This window comes from Ricinus communis, chromosome 9 (assembly GCF_019578655.1).
Source record: "Ricinus communis isolate WT05 ecotype wild-type chromosome 9, ASM1957865v1, whole genome shotgun sequence".
NCBI lineage: Eukaryota > Viridiplantae > Streptophyta > Magnoliopsida > Malpighiales > Euphorbiaceae > Ricinus > Ricinus communis.
This window is the reverse complement of record NC_063264.1, coordinates 24802321-24812960: the sequence shown is the minus strand read 5'-3', so window position 1 is coordinate 24812960 and position 10640 is coordinate 24802321. Positions and strand designations below refer to the sequence as shown.

Sequence of the window (10640 nt, the reverse complement as noted above, 5' to 3'; positions counted from 1 at the left end):
CAAAAAGCTATTTGGTAAAAAAGTTTAAACTAAAACTAAAAAAATTAAATAGGTGTATGTGACTGTTAGACATAAGTTTAAAGGCCAAATTAACACTTTGTCCCCACAGAAATTGGCCTTCAAATCCAAATATTTTATATTTTTCATAAAAAGAAAAAACACAAAAGAGAGGATAGAATGGTAAATGGCCAAGCTTGTGCATCACCATTTTAGTGCAACAACATGCCCTTGTGAATAACTGCAGTGTCCCAAAACTTAAACCCTGCTTTTAACTAAAGGCACTAAAAAAAGTAAAACCCCCTTTGTAACCAACCTCAGACCCAGTAATTATTATTATCTATTTTATCTACTACACTCTTCCACATTGGCTCTCTCCATTCCTCCACATTGGTAACGAACTCTCTCTTTCTCTGTCTTTGCTTTCTTTCTGCTTATTTATTGTTTTTTGTGGGTGTCATTTGTTACCCATTTTGAGATTTTAGATAACTGAAGTTGTTATGTTTTGTTCTCTATTTCTGATTCTAGCTGATTATTATGTAAAGATACGTTCTTTTGAGCTTATTTTCTTGGTGTTTTGGCTAATCCACTGTAATATTCTTTTCTGGGTAATCATAATGTTGGCAATCTTATAATATTAATGCAGTTTCCAAGATGGAGCCGAACTTGTTAAATTTACTGTTTTATGATATCGGAGATGGTGACGTTGACATATTTTGCAGGTCACTGTTTTCTTATCTATCGAAAATGGCGGCTGCTGCAGCCTCTGGCTTACAAATGGCAACGGCACGGCCCTGCTTTTACTCTTCTCGCAGAGTTGTGAAGGCAGGCGCTAGTATAATTGCTGCCAATTCTAAAGAGGCATCATGGGCTAGGTTTGTCAGTGCCTCTCATTTATCATCTATGCAACCTTTTCAGAGTTATGATTCTATGTCATATTGGGTTAAATTCCGTAAGATTGCTACAAAGGCAATGTCTGAATCTAGTGAAAATAACCGGGCGCCTGGATTGCCAATTGATTTGAAAGGTATTTCTGTGTATTCTTGTTTTCCTCCCTTTTGTTACAGAAATTTATTTGTGTATTTCATTCTGAAAATGATGTTATGGGCCCTTTTGCTTATATTCTCCTTTCATTTTCTTTCCTTTTTCTGCGGTGTCAATCTTTGTCTTTATGCTTATTAGATTATAAACAATTAACTCCCTATTTTAATTTGTCCTGAAATGATGCATGTGTTCCAGCAACACTCGCTATTGTATTTTCTAATTAACTTTTTATTATAAAGAGAAAAGAGAGAATGTAAATCTCAAAAAAAGGAGAATGTGAATCTCAAAAAAACGAAGGAAGAAAAAGTAAAGAGAGAAATAATAAAATATTCTTAAGAGTTATTTTCTCTCCCCTTAAATTTAAAGAGAGAGAATGTGGCTTTTAAGTTATTTTAGGGAAGGAGGATGAATTAGAGTCTCTTGGAGGCCTAATTTTCACACAAACTTTCTATAATAGAAAAGGAGTATAATTTAAAAGCTTGTTGGATGCTCTAAGCTAGTAATAATGTGATAAAAGGAGTCCTGGAATGTAGGTACCATTTGGTAGACCACTTTTCACAAACTCAACTGAGTGTACTGGAATCATTCTCTGAAAAGTTAATGTTTAGGACTTCATTAAGGCCTTCCTCTTCCCATTCTTTTAGTACTTTTATGTCAGTCTGAACTCTGAAGCTATTTTTGGAGTGTAGGTAAACGGGCTTTTATTGCTGGTGTGGCTGATGACAATGGTTATGGTTGGGCAATAGCGAAATCTCTTGCTGCTGCAGGTGCTGAAATTCTGGTTGGAACATGGGTACCTGTAAGTAATTCGCGGTCCCTTATTTTGCATGATAAGTTCTCTGAGATTTTCTGAGCTGTGTAAAAGCTACTCTATTACTGACTAATAAACTATATAGGCTTTGAATATTTTTGAAACCAGCCTGAGACGAGGAAAGTTTGACAAATCACGAGTGTAAGATTATGTAACTTCTTTAAGTTGCATTCTAATCGGTAATACCTGTAAATGACATTTGCTAATGAACAATTTTATATTTCAGGTTACCAGATGGTTCTTTGATGGAGATCACCAAAATATATCCCCTTGATGCAGTGTTTGACAACCTTGACGATGTGCCTGAAGATGTAATGGCAAAGAATAATACTGTTTGTTCCATAAATAACATTTTCCTAAATGGTTCTCAACTAACAAGTTTTGATGTTACTTTGCGCAGATAAAAACAAATAAGCGTTATGCAGGATCCGCTAATTGGACTGTTCAGGTATGTCGAAACCTTCTTTTGCTGCGATTAACTTAGAAATGCTTTACTTAGAAGACTTTTCTGAGCCCCTCAAACCCAAAGCCTCCCTCCCCCAGCCAGGACAATCCTCTCTGTTTTTTGTTTTTCCATTTTCGGGTTCAGAATGTTTGAGGTCATACTTGATGGCATATTTAGAATTAAAAGATTTCTTTTCTTTTTTTTCTTCTCTATTCCAGCCTTCACCAAAATCTTTGAATCTAAATTGCTGAGCAGCTTGTGGCAAAATAAACTTAATAAGAAAAATTGATTAATACCGAGTTAGAATCTAGAGGCTTGCATTGTCTAGTTAATTAGGCTCAAAGATGCATGTATACTATTTAACTCGTTAGTCTAGACTGTTAGCTATGTATGGAACAATGAGAAACTGCATAAGATCAAAATCCATATACAAGAGAACAATAAGATCACTGACCTAAGACTATCTGTTGTATGTTTCTCCCAAAGCAAGACTCTCCTACAGGCTCTAGCAACTTAAAGCACTAAACGTGTAATCTTCCCCTTCCACATTTTGTTGCTTCTTTTGGACATATCCCTCGGTTTTGTCAATAACTTTTTGGTTTTCCTACATTCCATCTTATTGAATTACAAATCCCTCCCCTCCGACAATTTCCTTTGGCTTTTTTAATTCCTTATTGGCTTCTTCTTAGTCCTTGTAGTCTGATCTTAATGATTTCAATTCAATTTCCGACACCTATTCCTTTCCCATTACTTCTTTCATTACTGCATTTGAACTGTTGTAGTCTGATTTTATGTGTCTTATCCAAATGATACACTGAATGCTCATCTTAAATGTTTTCTTTATGGACCTTTTTAGCTGTCATGTGATCTTGAATGTGTTCTCAGCTGAAATTTAGTGTTATTAGTACATTTACAGTGTTATGCATGTTTGTAACATGGACACTAATATCCCTCATGCATGCACCTGAATTGTGTTCCCTTTGCACCTTAATGTGTTCTGTGATTTGACAACTTTGGTATTTGTTGTGATTGATAAATCTGTAATCAATCCAAAAGAAAGGGAAGGCAGAGAGAACAATTACTGTCTGCTGATGAGGATAGAGAGATCACAAACAAAACTGGCCAGTTGGGTTCATCCAAAACAACTAGATTAAAGGGAGAGTATGAGGAAACAAAGATATGAAAAGATGAGAGTAAAATGAAAGTGTACATCTCGGACAGTTGCTGCCATTGTCTAAGTAGATTGAAACGGTATTATTGTAAAAAATGGGAAGAGCCTGCATAAAGAAAGAAGAAAGCCTGTACAAGTGAAACTGAAATAAAAGAGAATAAATAACTGAATAAAATGAAGGGGTAAACATAGAGGGATGGTTTGTCTTGAATCTAGACCTGAATACTCATTTATATGCCACTCAAACAACAGCCAAAGCTCTCAACAGCTGTTACATCTTAAAGTGTTTTCACATGTTGACATAGCTTTAGTTAATTGGTGATAATTTAAAAGGCAAAGACCAAATGTGAACCTAGAAAACAGAACACCGAAAATGCCAAACCGAAATTGAAATGATCAATCCAATTATTGGCTTTTTCTTTTGGGTTCAGTTTTTCAGTTTATTAATGTACTTTTGGTTTTCTCGATCATCCCTTTTGCCTTATGAGGAGCATGTTTTGAGTAGGATATAGAATTAATGCGATCAATTTCAAAAGATCAAGCCGCTGTTGTTTGGAAGAACTGAAATACATCAAAATGGTACCAGCCATATTTAATGATTGAAGAATTTAGCAAAAATATACAAAATCAATCATAGCATTTGCCATTTCGTTCTGTAGAAAAGTTGATGTTAATCTCTATATTTATTTACTTCTTTTGATTTGTAGTCGTAGCAACTCGGTGGGATATATTTAAATAATATAGTTAACTACCCCTAATTCCATTTTATGATATTGCTGATAGTTGCACAATAATTTTCATTTGCTTTCTGCAAAATCTTCAGAGTGCACTTCTGGTTGAATATCTGATGATGTTTGGTTCTGTGCCCCCAATCACATGTGCTGTACTGTTCAAATGTTTCTATAAAGAACATGCCTTGAAATAACAGTGAGGGATATTCTAAAAAAGCCTTCTCTGTTTTTGAACTTCCAACATTTGGTGTGAGCTTGTTAAATTGAGCCCACCTTAAAGCATTTCAGTTATGAACTAGATAAACAGTTTAACTACCCATTGATGTTTATGTGGTGAATTTATTGCAGGAAGTTGCTGAATCAGTGAAACAGGATTTTGGCAGTATTGACATCCTTGTGCACTCACTTGCTAATGGGCCAGAGGTACATAGTTTCTAATCTCGAAAAGTTTATGCATTATTGCCATTTCTGCCTAAGAATAAATCATCTCTTTATAGGTGAGCAAACCTTTATTAGAGACATCAAGGAAAGGATATCTTGCAGCTGTATCTGCATCAAGTTACTCTTATGTTTCCTTGCTCAAGCATTTCCTACCAATAATGAATCCAGGCATGCTTTTTTTGCTTGTCTGTATAGCAACATGAATTTAACCTTAATTTCTGCAGAAGCCATGTAAGATCTAAAAGTTGTGCTGATACAGGTGGCTCTTCAATCTCTCTTACATACATTGCTTCTGAGAGAATTATCCCAGGGTATCTATTCTGTTCCTTTCCAGTCTAGCATCTGTTGACGAATTATTCGTTCTCGTTGGTGATGGTTCTTGAATTTTTTTATACACAGATATGGTGGGGGCATGAGTTCAGCCAAAGCTGCTCTTGAGAGTGACACAAGAGTGAGTATTCATTTCTTTTCTGCTCGAGTCTTTCACCCTACATCTCTCATGATTTTGGCATACTTCTATTCAGGTGCTTGCCTTTGAAGCTGGAAGGAAATACAAAATTAGAGTCAACACAATATCTGCTGGTACTACTGCTGTTCTGTTTTTTCCACTATTTTCTTTATATCTAATGGCATAATTCCATGGGCTCAACATTCTTTTAGTTGCTTAGTGATTCTCTTAACTTAAAGTGTCTTCCATTTCATTGCCTCTGATGACTGGCAGGTCCGCTAGGAAGCCGAGCTGCAAAAGCAATTGGATTTATTGACAGAATGATCGAGTATTCGTTGGCAAATGCACCCCTGCAAAAAGAACTATCTGCAGGTGATGAGTACTTCACTTCTTGATTCTATGGTTTTTTTTGTTTGTTTTATCATTGCGATAACAGTTACTAAATTAAACAAATTGATGGAATAGACGAGGTGGGGAATACAGCAGCATTCTTAGCATCGCCTTTGGCTTCTGCTATCACTGGTGCTCTTATATATGTTGACAATGGCCTCAATGCAATGGGCATTGGCCTTGACAGTCCAATATTGACAGACCTCGGCATCCCAAAAGACAAGCATTAGAGCTAACCATAGGCATATTCATAACGAGTGAAACTTTAGTTTTAGTTAATGCTGCCCAGTCTCCTTTCCTGACTCCTGATACCTTCGTCGGCATTAGTGTGTTGCCCTGATATGGCCGGTCAGCAGCACCAATTTTTCCGATGAGCTCTCTTTTTAAGTAGGGATCCCATTGAATGTGCTGATAAATCTGAATCAATGATTGTGAGGTGTACAAATTTCCTTTGATGGTGTAAATTTCCAGTTTCTAGTGTTGACATGATTATGTAGAAAAGGAGAAAGAAAATCAGCAAATTCTGATTTGTTGCTTGCAAAACCCATTCTATCATATGTTGTAAAGACCTGCAAAATTTGCTTGTGATCGTCCTTTAATTTTTCAAAAAAAAATAATTATTGCAGTTTGAATTTAATAATTACTTCAAAAATAGTTTCATTTTACCATTAGAGTAAGACACCATGTTGTGACGGTCCATTATTACCACTAATATTAGCTCTAAATCATCTTATAAAGGGAAAAAAAGAATTAAATATATATGAACAAAGTCCACTCTGAAAGCCATTGAACCTTCCAATTCATGCAGCAGATTAAACTCCAAAGATCAATTTGATGTCTGTGGAATGCGTGAACCTCTGCTATTCAATTAGTATCTTCAGTTGGATGTAAATTTGCTGTCTAGGATGTTATTTTCTTTGCAAATGAAAAACTGTTTTCAGAAGAAACCATGTGAATTGATGCTTCTTACAAAAGCATGTTTTATGAAGCAATTTATAAGAAAAATAGATCTGCTTTTTTAACACTCAAAACAATCTCGAACCATGTGAAGCTGTAAGACTGATAAACAAAATTTACATTAACTGGAAAACTACTCTCAAGTTAGTGTGATAAAAGGCATCAATAGATTGCCAAGGAAGAAGCATATAAATTAGAAAACTAACCAAGACCCAAAATAAGTACACCTTATGTGCCAAAAAGTGATGGAACCTGCACACCGTTGCTATCTGATTCTGATGTTAATCAAATGATGGAATCCCTCCCTCAAGTGATCTTACGTCTACACCTAAGGGAGCCAATGCCCTTTGCAGCTTCAATTTCAGGAGAGTCTTCTACAACTGAATCTTCTTGTACAACAAGACCACGGTTCCTACATAATTTCCTAATAGGTGTCCTGTTCGTATTTCCTTGACTAATGTTAGTTTCAGGCTCCGTCTCAGAAACAGAGTTTTTCCTATCCGGCATTAGCTCATCACCTTGCGGCACCATGTCCATCATTACCTGAAAATCAAGTATTGGCAAAGCAAAACTGAGAAGCTTAGAAAAGTAATGGAAAGGAAATCAAGTGTCAATAAGGTAATAATAAAAAAGGGTGCTTTTTATATTCTTATGGATCTAGAGGCTATAGTCATTGTGCAAAAGCAGGCATAACATGCTCTTAAACTCGAAATTAAAATATGCTAACACTCATCTGATAAATAGCATCATTAAATATATAATTCCTATCATATACCTTCCAATCCTTGAAATCAAATCTGAACACGAAATGCCTGTAAGCAACCTCCCCTGACATCACAGAACTGGCAGCAGGAGCATTCCTAGGTGCTGAAGAGAATGAAAAAAGTAATATAAAAGGAGATCAGCCAAAAAGTAGAGAACATACAAAATGCAAATACTGAATTGATTGATAAAATGATATCTTACAAACGAGGTGATGGCCGCTTCCATCAACAATAATCTCAACCCGTCCATCTTTAACTAAGAATGACAGAGCAAATAAATTCTCCACAGTCTGTGCAAAAGACCTTCTGTTCAAGATTAAATTTTCAAGTCTAGCCCGCTTGTTCCTTCTTAAGATCTCAAACATTGTTGACATGTTATTATCAGTATCTGTTTTCTTTTCTGCCTCGGAATCATCAACCTGAAATACATGGATCACAATACTTGTGTCAGCAGTCCACATTGTTCAAGTATACTCCATAGTCAAGCCAGTCGAACAATTAAACTCGGGGTGTTATTTTAGAAACTTAACATTCAAAACAGCAGGAAAGCAACTCTCTACAATACAATTCAAAATCACAACTCACAAGCAGGAGAAAAGACATTATATTCTACTCATTTTTAAAACTAAAATAAAGAAGCGGTTCTATAGCAAATTTGTGGTGAACAGTTGCATTGACTATCTAAAAACATCAATCAGATTTTCAAGCCTAGCCCGCTTTTTCCTTCTTAAGATCTCAAACATCTCTGACATAGTAGTATCAGTTTTCTGTCTCAGAATTATCTGCCTAAATTACATGAACGACAACACGTGTGTCGGTGCACATTGTTCAAGTACTTGCAAAAGCAAATTTAACACTCCATAATTCGGAGTGTCATATGAGAAACTCAAACATTCAAACCAACAGGAAGCAACTCCCTGTATTACAATCTAAAATCACAACTCACGAGCAGGAGGCAGAATCTTATATTCTACTCATTGTAAAGACTAAAATAAAAGAAATGATTTCATAACATAATCCCAATAAGAGAACCTCATTAGCACACAATCTGCAATACAGGAGCGAACAATTTATCTGGTCTTGCTATTAAAAGTTACAAGCAAATAAACACTAGATATTAGCAACATCACCTCTTCAGGCTGAGATTTTTCAGTTGGCTTTTCACGTCTACTTCTATTAACTGCAGCCTTTCTTTGCTTCAACTCAGTGTTCATCGGTCCAACCCTTGACCCCCAGAAAATAAATAAATAAAAGCAACACAAGTCAGCACGCAAAAAGATCAAACAATAAAAAGGGAGCATCATTCAAAAAGTGGAAGAAACTTACATTGTGCTAAACCCATTACATTTTTTAAAAATAGGGGAAACAACAAGGCCAATATCCTTCCAGTTGATAAAAGTAGGGGAATTGTCATCAATCCCTTCATTGCCTAATGTCCTATTGGATTGGCCAAAGGCTGCAAGCAAACCAGAAACAAAATCTGCTGCAGTAATTCCCTCGTTGGACTGTGACTTCACAGAGGTCACCAATGTGCTAGCAATTCCCAACAATGCTTCTGCATCTGCAACTTGCTCTCTTGGCCTTTGTACTGAAATCCCAACAGTTTCACATTCATTCTACTATATAATTTGTATAAAACAGAAAGCATCTAACACCTTGTTTGACAAAAGTAAAAAAAAAGAAAAACAATAATTCAACTCTATTCTATTTACCTAATTCTCATATTAAAACAAAACCTCATGGTTTCACATGAGTTTGAAGAATTCAACTATTACATGTGATTAGTTTCCAAACAAGGCCTGATAGCATCAATAATTAAGCATATTTACATAACCAAACATAATAGTAATAAATAAATAAATATATACCATGTTGATGTAAATCTTCGACCTCCTTTATGATGGTAGCAAACTTATCTGAATCAACTTGTGCTAAATCATCTCTCTCAACTGCATTCATAATTTCAAAATTGAATAAAAAAAAAAAAAAAAAAACAAGAATAAGATTAAGAATAGTAACCGTTGATCTTATTATACAAAGCAAGATACTTAGACCGAAGGACTCTCCGATCCACAACACTATCATCTTGATGCGGTTGCTGAGTCGACGACTCAACCCGGTTCCGACTCAGTCGTTCCCTCTTTACTGCTCTAAGCTCTCTCGCGGTCTCCACTCGGCTACTGGGTGCTTCTCCCTTCACACTTCTGCCCATTTCGACTGTAATGCTGAAAGAGAAACTTGAAGAAGAAGAAGAAGAAGAAGAAGATTGTTAAGGCTTCTTCAGTACGCTTCTGATCTTCTCTCTGTCTATATGGCACTTGTTTTGGAGGTTTATTTTCCCGCTCCCATGTAAAATTCGCGAATTTCGAAACAGACTTATATTGAGTTTTGGCCCAAAAAATAGCCCAAATATGTTTTTTTATAAATTTACGTTATTTTTTATTTTCACTTACAGTTTTTAATTGTTTTAAATTACAGTTTTGGTTTTTTTTTTTTCTTTTTATCTTTTAATTTTTCTTTTGTCTAAAATAATAAAAAGAAACAAAAAAAAACCTACATTGTAAATTTTAACAAAATTAAAAAAAATAATATTTTTGAAAAATATCTACATAATAATTTTTGTTTTGTAGACTTAGGGTATTTTTGAAAAATTCCTTTTCTTTTTTTGGGCTTCTTTCATAAATGCCACAAATACATAAAATAATATAAAAATACTCACAAAAATTGTTGACCATAAAAATATCCAAAAATGAAATCTTATTTAAAAAAATATTAAAATAGTATTTTATTTGTAAAAATACCTTATTAGTTTTTTAAGATAAAAATGTATATGTTAGATATAATTTGAAGAAATGTATACGTTCAGTATACTTTTGACAGATAATAAATTTAAAATATATTAACTTTTATAAAATATTGTTGCATCTTATTTGATTTTATAATATTAATAATGAATAAATAAATAAATAAATTTAAAAAGTATTTTTTTCTGATTTAAAAATTTAAAAATATGTTTATCTGAAAAATAAGATGAATTGTTATAAGGTAAAAAAATACCAGTAGAGTATATATTGAAGAGAAAAAATATGTGTGGTATACTTTTGACATAAACAAAATAAAATATATATTAATTTTTAATTATATTTATGTTTAAATATTAATGATATGAAATATTAGTTTTTTTCAATATTAAAATTTAAATAAATAATTTAATAAATATTTACAATATTTATAAATATTTTAAAAAGTTAAAAAAATATGAAACATTAATAAAATAAAAGTAAATAACAACAAAAGGTATATATTTAATAAAAAATAATATATGTTATGCATTTCAACATTTTTCAAATGAAATAAAATATAAATTTAAAAAAAATTGATCGATAAAAGGTATACATTTTAGAAAAAATAGAAAAGATAAAAAATAGTACTTCTGAAAAT

The 10640-nt window shown here is 33.8% G+C and overlaps 2 protein-coding genes across 3 annotated transcripts; one reads left to right on the top strand and one right to left on the bottom strand.

Annotated features, from left to right (window-relative positions):
- Nucleotides 1-237: 237 nt before the first annotated feature.
- Nucleotides 238-6130, top strand: LOC8266286 (enoyl-[acyl-carrier-protein] reductase [NADH], chloroplastic). 2 transcript variants are annotated; one of them, XM_048379547.1, is made up of 13 exons: nt 238-390; nt 720-1024; nt 1731-1840; nt 1938-1993; nt 2079-2163; nt 2253-2300; nt 4548-4622; nt 4697-4808; nt 4900-4951; nt 5040-5091; nt 5165-5222; nt 5362-5460; nt 5554-6130. In XM_048379547.1, exons 2-13 carry the CDS (start codon nt 745-747, stop codon nt 5706-5708), a joined length of 1182 nt encoding a protein of 393 aa, XP_048235504.1. In that variant the 5' UTR covers nt 238-390; nt 720-744; the 3' UTR covers nt 5709-6130. The 2 variants fall into 2 exon arrangements, with proteins under 2 accessions (XP_048235504.1, XP_048235505.1); XM_048379548.1 differs by lacking the exon at nt 238-390 and adding an exon at nt 426-605.
- A 340-nt stretch (nt 6131-6470) lies between these two features.
- On the bottom strand, nt 6471-9718 carry LOC8266287 (non-structural maintenance of chromosomes element 4 homolog A). Its single transcript, XM_002529911.4, has 7 exons — nt 9219-9718; nt 9068-9148; nt 8526-8787; nt 8330-8423; nt 7402-7618; nt 7211-7302; nt 6471-6978 (listed from the first exon to the last, which is right to left on the bottom strand). Exons 1-7 carry the CDS (start codon nt 9409-9411, stop codon nt 6742-6744), a joined length of 1176 nt encoding a protein of 391 aa, XP_002529957.2. The 5' UTR covers nt 9412-9718; the 3' UTR covers nt 6471-6741.
- Nucleotides 9719-10640: the final 922 nt, after the last annotated feature.